A 16773-nucleotide genomic window follows, 5' to 3' on the forward strand; every position below is an offset into this window, starting at 1 on the left:
GGTCAGGCTGCAGTGTTATGCTCAGTTACTTGGTCAGGCTGCAGTTTTGTGCTCAGTCACTTGGGCAGGCTGCAGTTTTGTGCTCAGTTACTTGGGCATGTTGCAGTTTTGTGCTCAGTTACTTGGACAGGCTGCAGTTTTGTGCTCAGTTACTAGGGCAGGCTGCACTTTTGTGCTCAGTTACATGGGCAGGTTGCAGTTTTGTGCTCAGTTACTTGGGCAAGTTGCAGTTTTGTGCTCAGTTACTTGGACAACTTCATTTTTATGCTCAGTGACTTGGGCATGTTGAAGTTTTGTTCTCAGTTACTAAGTTATGTTAATTGTTCCCGGTTTCACACTTGAAACCTGAATTTTTTTATTGGTTGAAACAAAACTAACAATCAAAATTAATCATTGGATCTTATAAACGTCTTGTAAAATAATACCATGATGAAATGTTATATGAATGTTATATATTCATAAATTTCGTAACCTTTGAAGCATGGCCAATTAGAAAGTCTTGAAGTTTGTTTTATTAAACACCAAAATCACACACACGCATACACTTACTCTATTTAATAAATAAAAAACTTGTATACGTCATATTATTGTCGGTGAACAAGATATAGCACATGTACCAATAACTGTTTAATTAAATGAACGTACAATGTACTTGGAAATAAGGAATGTATCGATCAAAATACTTCACACTTATTTCAACGTCTATTTGAAAAATAACTCTCCAAGTCAGTATTAATACACATCACACTCAAAATTTATTTCAACGTCTATTTGAAAAATAACACGTCAAGTCAACGTTTATACTAAACATTCTTCAGACTTATGCCAACGTCAATTTTTTTTCCAACGCATATTTTAAAAATAACACTCCAATTCAACGTCTTTACACAACACACTTCAGACGTATTCCAACGTCTATTTGAAAAACAAACACACACACTCATAGTTGACATCTATACACAGCATTCTACAGACTTTTCAACATATTTGAAAATTTACGCTCCAATTCAACGTCAATAAATAATAAGTGTCGGTGTCGCTTTTCTCTATCGAAAAGAAAAAATCTTCAAGTTAACGGCTATACAAATTTCTTGATAACCTCTAACATATTACGTTATATATACCATTTGCGTTAATTTATATCATTAAACTCAACACAGCGATTTGTAATGTAATGTTCTTAGGACAAATAAATGCAACATTTATGTTAGTAGTATATGTGTTGTAAACCTTGTATGGCTCGTTGATTCGTCTTTCTTTCGGATGATAGCAACTCATTTACTTATAAATACAGCAATATTTAAAGATGTTGCTATATCTAATATCACTCTGATCACGTTAAGCAGTTAAGAGTGTGAACGTTGCCCCTGTGTTGGCATGGGAGTAGCTGCTCATGCTGTTAAAATGCAGCAAAGTCAAATTCACTCTTCGATTGCAATATATATCATCATCTTATCAGCAAGGTCAATTTCTGAAAACCAAGGATTACAAGATATAAACATCATTGGGACATCCACCATGACTTTTGGTTATTGCAAAACTGCGACGCCCGTTTTCTCTAAATGAATGAATATATTTGAGACTACAGTTAATACAATGGGTATTTCGAAATGTACAATGATTGGTCTTATTAATCACTTACAAGATAGGAAATACATACTTACTATTGTATGATTGTCAAAATGCACATCCATTCTTTAAGAAGTTTGATACATGCACCATTACAATTATTGACAATACATTATGATAAGGGGGCACAACCTCATTTTATTATCATTGAACCGTTAAAAACTTACGAAACCAGTCAATAAAATCAGCTGTCTTGTTAAATCCTGTCCATGAAGTGTTTAGAATTCGTTCAGCTTGAAACCAGTTTGTTACGTTACTGTCTGTCGCGTTGAAAATTACGAAGGCTACCTGGTTTCCTTTCTTGTAAAGAGCATATTTGACCTGAAAGCGTTATCTGGAAAGCTTTTATACGATTTTTAAAGTGAATTAAAAATGAATGTATCGTATAGCTACTGTTCAAACTATAGCAAAAATGGGAAGTTAAGTATTGAAAGATATTATAACTTTTTTTACAAAGACAAATGAATAGGATTTCGAACATGTTTCATTTGTTTGAAACAATAAATATTTTCTCATGAATACCCTTAAAGTGTATCTCTGTATAATGCTATCATAATTAAATTACTGGGACAATCCAAGTAGCCAAGAGTATAAACATATAAAATGTTGGAATAAACCGTTCCCTGACCAAAGACAATCAGTGGCGATAATAACATACATATATTCTTGCAAACATCATAAACTACCATTGCCACACGAAGTTTACTCCACTGATCCACCAAAGGGTTTCTGTAATGTTGAGGGCAGTTGCGTTCATTTCCTTCATAGAAACAGGACAGGTCAGATGTTGTGTTTACACCGGTTGTCAAACAGACGTCTACAAGTCCTCCATGTCCGGGTGTTCCGATGAAAACGACCTTCCAATCTGCATTTGATATGTTATCTCAATGAAGCTCAAAGAAACTTGGTTTTGTACCTGATTATAAATTATTCCGTCCACCATTTACGTGCAAGGTAACCCACATGAAATAAGGTGTTTAATTTGATAGTGCCTCCGGCCCAACCATTTGCACATCAAAGCATATATTATCAAAACAAATATAGCAGGTCCGACAATTTCCAAATTATGTACGTCATCATTAAACTCATATACAAAATATAGTGCTGAACTTTTGTTACCGTTGTATCTTTTTCTATAGTTTTAAAAAAATCAACAAATGCATACCTATAACTTTAAATTATAGGAGAATATATATTTTAAATGATTGTCTCTGAACCATTGCAAAATGAACTATTTATGTCCGAGGTCAAAATAAATGTGCATCAACATTGTACAACATACATTTTATTATCCTTAGTTAATATCATCAATTAATTATATAAACACCAATAAAACAATAACATTTACAGGGACAAGCACAGTAATATACAGTTCACAAATTATCCCTCTTAAGGGCACAATTCAATGGCCGCAATAACAATGAACTTGAGACACAGACACATGTACACCTCATACACAAATATCAACACCTCATACAAAAACCTAATATTTACCCTCAACTGTCATTCCTTAAATGAACTGCCTTTTCGGCATTTGCGTTTATCAATCGATGAACACAACTTCTCCCAACTCAGATAAGTAGATCCAATAATTTAACCATGCTAGAAATTCTTATCTTGCTCACGGGCAAAGATAATATTCCCGTATGGAACTCCTTTTTAATGGTCGTCACATTGTAATTACCTCCCTTGCTAAAGACTGTCGTCTGAAGCATCATGGAAACCTTGTTTTGTGGCAATATTTAGAACGCTAATCAATTATTTCTTGCTTCAGATGTCACCATAAAACAGTTTTCACGCACCTATCAAAAAATAATGTTTCACTTTCCTTAGAACTATTAAAATACCGATTTGACTATTAACATAATCGGAATCACTGCGCGCATATCCATGACAACCACGAAATATCGCATATCCATACGCAATTATTTTCACTAAGCACAAAAGAGTTCCAGCAAAAAATACATTTTAACTTAATTTTGTTTAACTGAGATGGGAGATAAAGCATCTACCATAGCCGCTCGTGTAAGATAGGTTCATCCCGACCCTCGCGCAGGGTGTTTTGCGGAAACTAAGTTCAGCGAGTTGCCACAAAACACCCTACGCTTGGGCCGGAATAAACCTATCTCACACTCACTGCCATGGACGATACTTATAATCTTCTGATGTGGTCGGATCGCAATTCATCGCATTACAATTTACATAAAAATAATGATCTTGCTATTGTTTGTATTGTGTCAGCAGGTCCCCTTAAATATAACTAAACATTTTAGAAAGTGTTAATTTATTATATTTTAAATGTATTGTTGCAATAAATAATTCAATTTTACGTTTAAAAGTGATTTCTAGTGGTTGATCTTTTCCCGCATTATTGTGACGTCATTTGAAAAATGTTTCCGGTTACAGTCGGGTCGTTCTATTTACAGAATGGGTAAGAAAGGACTACTGAAAGGTTTTCTTAAATGAAATGAAGTATTTTTTTAACAATTTTTGAATAAAATTATGAACTATTGGTGTAAATATAAATAATGAATTGCGGTGTAAATGTCATTATCGCGGATATGAACGCAATTGGGCTGGTCAAGGCACGTGTGGAATCCTTTGTATTCCACACACTTTGACCAGCCCATTTGCGTTCATACCCTGAAAATGACATCAACCCCGCAATTCGATCCTTAAATGCAAACGCCATATACACAAATACCAGCACTACATACGCAAATGTAAACACCATATACACAAATACAAACACCACATACACAAATACCAACACCACATACACAAATACCAACACTACATACACAATATAAACACCACATACACAAATACCAACACTACAGACACAAATACCAACACTACAGACACAAATACCAACACTACAGATACAAATACCAACACTACAGACTTAAATATAAACACCATATACACAAATACAAACACCACAGACACAAATACCAACACTACACACACAAATATAAACACCATATACACATATACTTGACATTTTGCGTTTAATATGAAACAACAATGACATTATCAACTAGGGAATACATTTGTGTAAAATACTTAGAATATTGCATTTTGGGCAAATTAAGGCTTTATCAAAACTTTGTTTAAGCTATAACTTTCTACGGCTGAAGAAAACGTGTTTTCATAGTAGAGACATTTATGTGATGTCATATGACGCCTGTAAATTTAGTCATGTTAAAAGTTTGTTAGTATTTACAAAATTAAATGGTTTGACACAACTCAGACGCACCACCATTTATTTTGAGTTAGTACATACGTTCATACATTTTTAGTTGTCTTCAATAATTGGACATGCCACTGTCTATAAATACAACTTGATTAAAATCAAAAACGGCTGATTGTTGATTTCCTGAACTAAATGTATTTTTCCCATTAGACAAAATATAATGCTTACCATTAAATTGTGGTATTTGACTTGTAACGTTTGTTTGTTTCATTATGATTTTCTAATTAGATTTTAATATTCATTGCGTTATGCCTGCCACGTTTCAGTATTTCAATATATATTATAATATATAACACCTGGGACGTTTGAATATTCCATATTGTTATGCTCATATGTAATTTGTTTATACTTTCTGTTTTGTTGTGCTGACATATGGTGTTTGAATAATCCATTATGTTTTGCTGATAAGGGATGTTTGGATATCACATAATGTTATGCGAAAATGTTACATTTGAATATTCCATAATTTAATGCTGATATGTAACGTTTGAATATTCCATAATGCAATGCTAATATGGTACGTTGGAATATTCCATAATGTAATGCTTAAATGTAACGTTTGGATATCCCATTATGTTATGCTAATATGTAACGTTTTAATATTCAATTTTGTAATTATAATTGGACATTTGGATATCCCATAATGTTATGCTAATATGTAACGTTTGAATACTCCATAACGTTATGCTAATATGTCACATTGGAATACTCCATATTGTTATGCTAATATTTAATGTTTGAATATTACATAATGTTATGATGATATGTAACGATTGAATTTTACATTGTGTTGTGCTGGCATGTGGCCTTTGAATATTCCAATACGCTCTGCTGATATTGCACGTTTCAATAGTCCATTGTGTTGTGCTGCCATGTGACGTACGAATATTACAAACAGTTATGCTGACATGTGGCGTTTGAATTTTCCATCATGTTATGCTGATATTGAGCGTTTGAATAGTACATTGTGTTGTGCTGGCATGTGACGTTTGAATATTCCGATATGCTCTGCTGATATTGCGCGTTTCAACAGTCCATTGTGTTGTGCTGGCATGTGGCGTTTGAATATTCCATAAAGTTATGCTGACATGTAGCGTTTGAATATTCCATTATGTTATGCTGATATTGGGCATTTGAAAATAGTCCATTGTGTTGTGCTGGCATTTGGCGTTTGGATATTCCATAATGTTATGCTGATATGTAACGTTTGAATATTTCATTATGTTATGCTGATATTGGGCATTGAAAATAGTCCATTGTGTTGTGCTGGCATTGGGCGTTTGAATATTCCATAATGTTATGCTAATATTTGGCATTGTAAATAGTACATTGTGTTGTGCTGGAATGAGGCGTTTGAATAGTACCATGTGTTGTGCTGGCATGAGGCATTTAAATATTCCATTATATTTGCTGACATGGGGCGTTTTAATATTCCATTATGTATGCCGACATGGTGCGTTTGAATAATACATTGTGTTGTGCTGGCATGGGGCGCTTGAATATTCCATTATGTTAGGATGACATATGGCGTTTTGGATATTCTATTTTGTTATGCTGATATTGTGTATTTGAATATTCAATAATGCTATCCTGATATGCAATGTTTGAATATTTCCTTATATTAATGACGCGTTTGATTATATTATGCTGACAGGTCGCGTTTGAATATTCCCTTATATTATGCTGACTTGTCGCGTTTGAATAGTCCATAATGTTATGCTGACATGTCGCTTTTGAATATTCCATTACGTTGTGCTGACATGTTGCGTTTGGATAATGTTATGCTGACCGATATATAAAGTTTGAATATTACATAATGTAACGCTGGCATGCAACTTAGGAGTCGTCCATTATGTTACGCCGACATGTAACGGTGAATATTCCATAATGATACGCTGACATGTAACGTTGAAATTATCCATTATGTTACGCTGACAAGTAACGTTATGTAGCACTTGTCAATATAAACATGTACTGCATTTAGATGGAAACGTTAATAAACAAGTAAATGGAAAAATTGTATTTATCATAGGAAATAAAACTTAGTCATACCTGTGCACCCAATGATGTCAAACCGAAGCGATACATATCCAAAATGTGCTTGTGGGAAGATACGTACACATCTCGCTCTTACCATTTGATAAAACATACGAATAACTACCGTGTCTGTTTCATTGTTGCCATCAAATGTCTAAAATATAAAAAACGTACAAGTGTAAGATTGTATTTGCAAGTGAAATTGCTTAGTAGCGTATCAAGTTTATTAGTTCCAAAACTAAGGCTTATCTAGTTTGGTCGACGGTATGAATATTCTAGATGAAATATCATTTAAAGGATTATTCGCTTTCACAGTTTAAACATACATGTATTAATATCATTGAAACTGTTCATTGCCAGCAAAGGTTAATTCAACAGTGTCAACGCACCTTCTTGTATACCAACGGCATACAGGCATAGCTTAAGAAACGTCTGTTTTGTTTATCCACAGCTGACTTGCTCCTGTTATATGGATCTTAAGCCACCCAAGAGTGCCAAATTGCATGTATATAGTGTATTCGCTAATTGCCTTTTAGGGCAATTTTCATCGAAAATTGTTTCTACTGATCAGTATCCCTGAACCTGAGATCTGATTGGTGATATCAGACATCAGAAGTTAAAGACAATTTGCACCAATAAGCAACCGTGTGTGATATTAAATATTTACATTCGCTCTTTATTTTCTTTACAATTAAAACGGCGTTCACTCGCACGATTTTGCATCTAAGGAACGCTAGCACGCTTCATGGATTTGCAAAATTGCGGCCGAGTGTCCATACTGCATGAATGCACGAATAATACGAATCAATCCTTAAATAAAGTCTTAAATAGGCCTTTAAACGTTATTGCATTTTCAGAGATCACAATAAAATATAAATTAAAGTTTAGCCAGAAAATAAGGCTTTCTTTGGTGAAGATAAAATCATTCTTAAATAATAAATCATTGTTCACTCTCAAGTAGTAACTAGTATATGAGTCATTTTGGAGAGGCTAAGAAAGCTCAACCCACGATATATTTGGTACAAGGCGATATTCTTTACTATTTTTCTGATGCGGTCCGCTTATATGCGTATTGTCTTCCGAATATGTTAATGTATACAAAGTTTTGTTACTCACAAACTATTTGTTATTGGCATCCATATTACATCAAAATTGTAACTAGAAAATTGATTTGTTGCGTCAACCGGTTTATCTGTACTTACAACTGGTTCGTTCGTTTCATCCATAACATACTGAAAATCAACGCAATTGTCGCTGAAGAGGACTTGATACTGTGTGACGTATTGACGATAGTGTTGGCCGTTATTGTCTCGTCCCTGGGTTGCGATGCCTCTTACAAAACTTGGAGCATTTAGTTTCACCTTAAGATAAATTTTAACACAAAGGTCAAACACGAAAATAATAAGTAACTTCTAAATTACAATGTATTTGTGATTTGTTCCTTATTGCAATAAAATTACTTCCTACCAAATACCTTCAAACATGTAAATTTTGAGCATGTTTTTCTCATTGTGAGAAATACAATTATTTCTCATTGTGAGAAATACAATTATTTCGGATTGTGAGAAATACAATTATAAAATGCTAGGAAATATTCGGGGTCAAATTACCCTTCGCACTAATTTGAATGTTTACATACATTGAGTAACTAAATTCATCAATCAAATATCCATCATTTTCTCATTTCATTATTTTCATGTATTATAATGCAAAATATAGCGAACGTTTCCTTGTGATTATAAAGATTTCAGCAAAATAGTGCATTTTCAGATGAGGGATTTCTAACGATTAGTGGAATACAGAACTGACCTTTTCCAACTGATTAAACGGTTTGAAAGGTGTTTATATCTGTTTCTTGTTTTGGACAATTGTTTTGGTTTAGTATTACCGACTACTTTTGTCTTAGTTAAACATGCAAATGGTTGCCCATGGAAACAAAATATTACCATTTTTACTCTTTCTTTTATCAACCATTTCGAGCATATATGTTAAATGCATATTTTTCGGTATTGTATTAATCATAAGTACTTAAATAACACCTTTGATTTGTTTTCGCTTTTAGATAAACATTTCGAATTCCAAGTAATAAAACCCATATCAGACAAACATTAATTTAAATAAACGTTAGTGCTATTTTAAATATGCTTTAAATAGATATGTACAGACTAATTTTCCTTTTCTATATTTAAAAAAAATCATGCACTAAGTGTTACTTCAAATACATATTCATACAAATTCATACAGTTCAAAGAGCGTTTTTGGTTTTTAAATATACATAAACATACAATTTATTTTACAAAACATTTAAATAATTATACTTGTTGAGTGTAGGATTTCACTTTTAAAACAACAACAAATTTCGTTAAATATACATTTTGCGAGTACGAACATTTTGACTATCTGATGCTTTTAAATTTTGTTTACAGCTTTCATCCTGTTTATCTTTCTAAAACTATTGATTGTATGAAAAAGCCCATATTACACAATTTATGTTTATTATTTTTCCAAATTCCTGGAAAATTGGATAATAATTTTCCCGATGTTCGTCCCTATTATACCTGAGCTATTTGATTGTTAGTTGTTTGCTACTTTTTACATGCAACCTATTTGTTAATCAACATTTCGCGAACATTTGGAAAAAAATTAGGTCAAGTTTGTATAGGTCCACATCATATTAACAGGTCAGATATTGTTATACGATATATAGCCTTGTAAACTTTTGAGACCACAACAAAAACACTATAAATGAACATTATCAAAACATTTCCAAAAATATATGTCGAGTTGGACTAGTTCAATCCAAAAAAATAGGTCAAACATTTGAAAAACAACTCACACTTTTCAAAACAATGCAAATTGCACAAGTAACGTTTAAAGGCTGTCGTTGAAGTCAAGTTCAAAATTCGAATACAATTTAGTATTTATCTGTTAGCATTAAAAATGTATTGTGTGTCATTCGTTTATTGTATGTGAGGACTTAGCAATGTGCCTTTAAACAGGGCCATTGTTGAATATATAATATAATGTCCGATTAAGTAAGGTTGAAATGCCACAAACGATCCATTATGCCAGAGCAAGGTTAGCCCGAATGTGTTTGTTTTTCTTTGATATAATAGTTCAGTTGAGGGCGTTTTTATTAAATCAAACATATGAGTAGTTAGAACATCGCTGTAGATGTATTCTCTAGCCAGGGACATGTTTTCAGAATATATCTAGTCTAAGTACACAAACACTATGATATCAAACATTTATATATTCATCTCATAATTTTCTGTAGTGTCAAATTGGGTTTTCTGTCTTTTACTTGTATATTAAATAAATGTTGCTATAATAGTACACATATCTAAAACAACTAATATTGTATGATATGTATATTTTTTAAGTGTAAACATAAATAAAATCAAGCACAGTGTGTTCTGTAAACTATGTATTTAATAACAATATAAGGCGATATGGACAGATTAGCTTGGGTAACACAAATTTCATGTCTAAGCTTAAACTGCAACAACAATTTAGAACAAACAACAAATTTTAGAAAACACTCTTTGTTAGTATGTTTGCCATCGAATCTCTCTTGCCATTATCAGTTCATTCACTTACCAATGTACAATGTGATCAATGGGTGACAGATGTTTTAACACATTTGACAATCTTTCTAAACGATATATATATTTTATGTATTTACTTGAATATAAGGAGACTGGTCGACTTCTCCGGCACACCATGCTCCGGCAGACCCATTTATAGTGTTTTGTCTTTGTTGAGTACCGAGTCTTGAATTTTCTGGAGGACAATCTTTATGGGCCGACGAAGAAGTCAATGCTGAATCCCTCACCAAAGCTCCGATGTAGTTTGAACACGTGGAAACTGTTTTTGTGAAGGATAAATTAATCTGAAGAAATTTGTTATCAACAATAGTTTTACTTTACATTATGTTTAGAGCCATTCAATTTGGCATAACACATTATGATGATGTGCCACTAGGGTTAAAGCCAGGTTTTTAAAAATGACATGGTGCTGCAGAAAAGGGTGCTAAGGATAAAAAGGGCATATTGTATAGGGATGTAAAGTTCGTAAACATGAAAAATAGGTAAGACAATGTTAGCCATAACTCTTTAGCGAACACCCTAGCTACCCTGGAAGGACTTTACCAAATGTCGGGATATCCCGAACAGTACTTTTCGGCGTTTTCAGTATGCTGAATTCGTTAACATTTTTCAATATTTATGGATAGCGTTTGAATAAACATCATATAAAAACAAGAGCACACAAATATAATGTCTCTACTCGCGTGGCACAATATTATTTTGATTACGTGCATAAACTATTTTCCTATAATCCCACGGAGGCATACAAAACATGATGTAGTGACTATCAAATGAAAACAATATGTTTTACGATGACTCACAATGCCCCTTATTACATGATGCCGTAAATTAAGAATGAAGAGAGAAGTTTGTCGGACATAACCGATCATATTGACAGATTTAAGAAAGTATCAATAAGATTAAAAACTCTCATAATTCTGGTGTTCATTGTATCGTAAGGTGCATATCAACCGCAGTCAATGATTTACCAGGATCCGTTTCAATAAAGAAATACAATGTAGTCGTTAATTGACATTATCTTAGTGTCAAGTTATAATCGTTTGACTAGATATGTTTGCAACTTCGAACTTTAGCAGTTATTAAGAATAAACACTAAAATAAAGAGCTCTGTTTTTGTATTAGATTTTATAGATGGCGGCACAAACATGATAGATGTCGCATGTTACATGTATAGTACAGTATGAAAACTAAATGGTTTAGAAATTATATATTGCATAGTGAAAGTAAATGTTACAAATTGATGTCAACCTTAGTTAATATAGATAAATTGTTTAATTGTGGGAAGATATACTGTGAAAATATATGCCAAAACATTTCTAATACGTTTTGGAAAGATGTTGTAAAGTCATATATATACTATATTGACCAACTAGGTATAAAACATAAAAATCAATTCTTACATATGCCATTATTTTACAATCATTTATTTGTCAAAACTGGAAATTATGTTTTTATGAATACTTTATAAAAAGACTTGTTTGATGGTAGTGGAAATATGCATGATGTGAATACACTAGAAATGAAAATTAATTAGTCAAAAAATAAACCTCTTGCATTATATTGGATTTAGCTCTGCCATTGTTTCATATATAGAGAAAGAAAATATTCATTTAAATGATGTTTACTTTACTGAGGCAAACAACCCTTGTATGAATATTTTTATTGTTAAATGCATCCAATATTGACCAAATAAAATGTTAATAAGTTTGTTTACAAAACTTTTGTTACAATAATGATAAATCAGCCAGTCAGTCAACAAAAATGGATTATGATATATAAGAACACTGATTTTAACTGGAAGAATATTTATAGTTATGTGTTTAAGTGTACTCAAGACACTTATATTTAATGGTTGCAGACAAATCATATTCATAGAATATTGCCTACTAATTCACTATTGTTTTAAATGAATCTATCTGATAGTAACCTTTGTTCTTTTTGCAAAGGCTATGTAGATAGTTTAAACCATCTGTTTTGGGATTGTACTAAGGTACAACCTATGCTTCAGTATATAATACAAACATTAAATACTGTTGATTCAAATATTGACATAGATAGTAAACGTGTTATATTAGGGTCTGGAAATAATAGTTTGAAATTAGATATTCTGTTTTTAGTGTATAATATACTGATTTTCCTTTGTAAAAATAAATATTACTCCAACAACAATACTTTTTAAAAATAGCTTACGTCTGGCATGGAAAATTTATGCCACCACAAACTTTTCAGCATTTACTTTAAACCTAAAAAATACTAAAAACAAACTTGCATACAGTGTTATTTTTTCATGACTTTTCATTATTTCTTTTTGTTTCATCACTCTTTTCAAATGTTTGTATTTGGTTGATCATTTTTTCTTCCATTCTTTGATATTTTCACCATTATATTTTGTTTGTTATAGTAAAAATGTGTTACTTAGTTATCTATAATTGATAACCAACTTTTTGCCAGAAATTGAATGAAAATAACTTGTTGTCAAATCTTCCTGAGCATTATTCATTCAATTTTAAAAAATAATAAATATTTTAATAATGATTAAGTTTTATGAAATTCAAGAATGCATACATAATGAAAATTTCTATAACAGCTTCAAGTGTGTTGGTTTTCTAAATCTATAGTGTAGTTTTTTTGTACTTAAGTGTATTTATTATTAATGTTTATATATAAGGTTATCCAACACACTTCAAAGTATGTTTATTATTTGTATGTATTGTCATACGGGTTAAATAAAAGGAACACAGGGGGGGGGGGGGGGAATGGTTATTATCTATATAGATTCCAAGTAGTTTTGCAGTCACATTTTCTAAGGCTTTTCCATCGATTATAAGATTTAATTTACTAACTTGTTATGTTTTATGTAAAGTTCTGATAATCATACACTTGAATTGAGATGGATGCAATGACATGTTACTTATGTTACACCAGTCGACAACGAGATTAAGATTGCCTTAATCTTGTTTATTGAGTATGGATTCATATCTTTAATATCGATGAGGAAAGGTGTACACACAATGTATGTCTCTGTCTCTGATCATATCAAACTGTTTATTTCTTTTTGTTGTGCATGTAATATAATAAAGTAGAAAAATTCATTCATAATCTGAAACCTGCATACAAAACTATGTTTAATGTGTTCATGAGTGTGTTGATATAAAATTTATTGTTTCTGAAATAAAAAAGAATAAAAAAAAGAAAGAATAAACCCTTCGTTGAGGATGTTTTTACATTCGAAACGCGGCTAGGGATTTAAGATTTATATATTTAAGTAACAAATAAGATCCTGTCATGAAATGGGCCCACCTGAAATCACCTGGATTCAAGTTAAAATCTCGAATTATCCGATATTTCGACTTATCCCGAGTGTTTTTATGAAATGCCTTATTTCAAAGTAATATTCCGTCTTTACATGTATACTATGCTTTCTATGGACAAAGGCAATATGCCGTTTGGAAATAAGCTTTGAATATTGTTCATAAACTTTTCAATCATTTATGTTATGTCGGCAATTAACGTGATCAGTGGTTTTTTTTGCAATATAATTCCTATTAAAGTTATCCATCAAACGTATAAATACATTCCTACCATGGAAAACATAGTTTCTAAGTCTAATTTTCTAATAATTGAGCAAAACGTTCAACGCCCAGCACAAGTTTAAGTGGTGGTGTGGTTAACTGACAATGAATTGAGTGTTTTTGTTTTTCTTCTTAATTCCTATTACTGAGTTTGTTTTTTTCTTATCTAAAAATTGATCAAGAATGCAAACTTTCACTTTGATAATCTCCAAATCCTACATAAATACTCTTTTGAAAATAAACAGGGCGACAGTGGTCTTTTTGGTATAATGTCCGCCTCTCATCCAAGAGATTGTGGGTTTGCTCTCCACCAGGTAGAGGGTTATTTATGGTATCGGTGTCCGCTTCTTAGATCGAAGCGTGTGGGCTCGTTTCCCACCACGGTGAGAATGGTATATTGGTTATGGTGTCTTGCCTCTCACCCAACAGCTTGTGTTGTCGATCCGAACCAAGATGCAGGTGGTCGTACGGCTAAGGTGTTCTTTTCTCACCCATGCTTTTGGGCAGCGTGTGGGCTCGTTCCCCACCACGATGAGAATGGTATATTGGTTAAGGTGTCTTGCCTCTCACCCAACAGCTTGTGTTGTTGATCCAAACCAAGATGCAGGTGGTCTTGAGGCTAAGGTGTCCTCCTCTAAACCCTGCTTGTGGGTTCGATCCCCACCAGGTAAAAAGTTGCTTGATGGATAAGGTGCCCGTATCTCACAAAATAGCTTGTAGGTTCGACCCCTACTATGATGAGAGTTTTCTAATAGACAATGGGTCCGCCTCTCACCCAAGAGCTTCTGGGTTTGTTTCCCACCAGCATGAATGTGGTCTAATTGCTAAGGTGTCTTCTTTTTACCCAAGAGCCTGTGGACTCGATTCCCACCAGGGAACATATTATATAATGTATCTGCATCTCATCCAGGTAATTGTGGGTTCGATCCCCACCAGTATATCACTGGTTTAATGTTAGAAAGCCGTCCGCTTCTTAGTCAATAACGTGTTGGCTCAATACATACAATGATGACTGTGATGTTTTGGTTACAGTGTCTGCCTTTCTACCAAGAGCTTGTTGATTCGCTCCCAACATAAATATGAGTGGGTTGTGTTAACCTGACCGCCTATTACAGCCGCAAAGGCATTTTATGATTAATCCCTTTCAGTAGTACTTTTTAATGGACAATCGCAATGTACACCAGAGCTGGTTTATGTCCATGAATTGGACTCAACAATATTCAAAGCTTCAGTTTTTCTTCCAAATTGCGCTTGAAAGTAGAGTCAGCTAAAGTGAATGTCCGATCGTGAAAACCTTTTAGCATAACGCCATTACGTGCGGGTTTAAGTGAAATTTTGGAAAATGGGGTATATTTCAAAGCATGAATTCCATAAAGTTAACATTAATTAAATCTCATTAAAAATCGAACTTACTTACCTATAAAGGGAATATCAGACAATCGAACAAAATGCAAGTATAAAATATGTATATCTTCGAAGGAATTCAAATCGAAGTGTGTGCATGGTGTATCCATCAGGTGTTTATAAGAACATGAGTTGACTTATTTTGGTAATTAGCACATTGTATATTGATCCGAAGTTTTGCCCTGTGACACCCAAGCTTGTATTAAATCCAATCCATACAAAAGCTCCCTAGACCTAGAGGGTGTTAGAGTTGTATAACGGTTATGCGTCCGCCCTATCGTGAGTTCGAACTCCACTACAATTTATTGAAGTTAACCTAGTTACCGTCTCTAACCTACCGAAACACAGCGATGGTTTTCCGACCATGTGCCTGATACGAATGTTGTGGTACATATTTTTATTCCAACCATCATTTTAAAATGACATTTCACACAAACTTTGTTTCTACTGACATTGCCATTTGGATCAGTATATGTTTGCTGCTGAAAATCCACAAGCAATATTTCAAGTTAATCAGACCTACCATCAAAACAGCGATGGTTTTCCGACCATGTGCCTGCTTCGCATGTTGTGGTATAGGTTGATCTTCCATCCAGCATCTTCCAGTCACATTTCACATTGACTTTACTTTGGTTCCTGTTCATGTTCCCTCTGACAACGCCGTTTGGATCAGTAAAACGTGGGCAATCTAAAATGGATCAAAATAAGAGGGTTTTTTTTTTAAGTAGATATCATCATCATCATCATCATCATCATCATCATCATCATCATCATCATCATCATCATCATCGTTAATGGAATCACCTCGGTTGTGTGATAAGATGACGTATAATTATGCGTGTTGTTTAGGTCAATTCGATTAGGCTTTCCTGTATTTTTTAATTATATTGTGCCTATTTGATTATATAAACTGTGATGAACTCAAGGCATTAATCACTTGCTAGAGAATGACATACTTGTACCTTCGAAATGGATTTTAAGGTAATTGTTTTTGGTTTTTGCATTTGAGAACTTATGTTTCTAACCAGTGGAAACCACTAGAGTCTGGAAGAAAATTTATATACATCGACACATAAATGTATTAGAAAATGTTGGGGTTTTAATGGAAGCATTGTTACTTAACAATTTATTGACTACGATGTTTTGATATTTGTTTTCTCCTGGTGTCGTATGTCATCCTTTTAGTGATTTTTTTATCATATTTCCTTGCAAATTCCTTCCTAATTCCATTTTAAACAGAATAAAATACACAAGGTTTAAACAATAC

At 33.1% G+C, this 16773-nt stretch overlaps 1 protein-coding gene across 1 annotated transcript; it reads right to left on the reverse strand.

Moving 5' to 3' along the window:
* Positions 1–612: 612 nt before the first annotated feature.
* On the reverse strand, positions 613–16188 carry LOC128206917 (lactadherin-like). Its single transcript, XM_052909655.1, has 7 exons — positions 16030–16188; positions 10608–10789; positions 8125–8283; positions 6938–7076; positions 2316–2494; positions 1797–1950; positions 613–1471 (listed from the first exon to the last, which is right to left on the reverse strand). Exons 1-7 carry the CDS (start codon positions 16148–16150, stop codon positions 1422–1424), a joined length of 984 nt encoding a protein of 327 aa, XP_052765615.1. The 5' UTR covers positions 16151–16188; the 3' UTR covers positions 613–1421.
* Positions 16189–16773: the final 585 nt, after the last annotated feature.

The sequence above is a fragment of the Mya arenaria genome, chromosome 10, assembly GCF_026914265.1.
Source record: "Mya arenaria isolate MELC-2E11 chromosome 10, ASM2691426v1".
NCBI classification, from domain to species: domain Eukaryota; kingdom Metazoa; phylum Mollusca; class Bivalvia; order Myida; family Myidae; genus Mya; species Mya arenaria.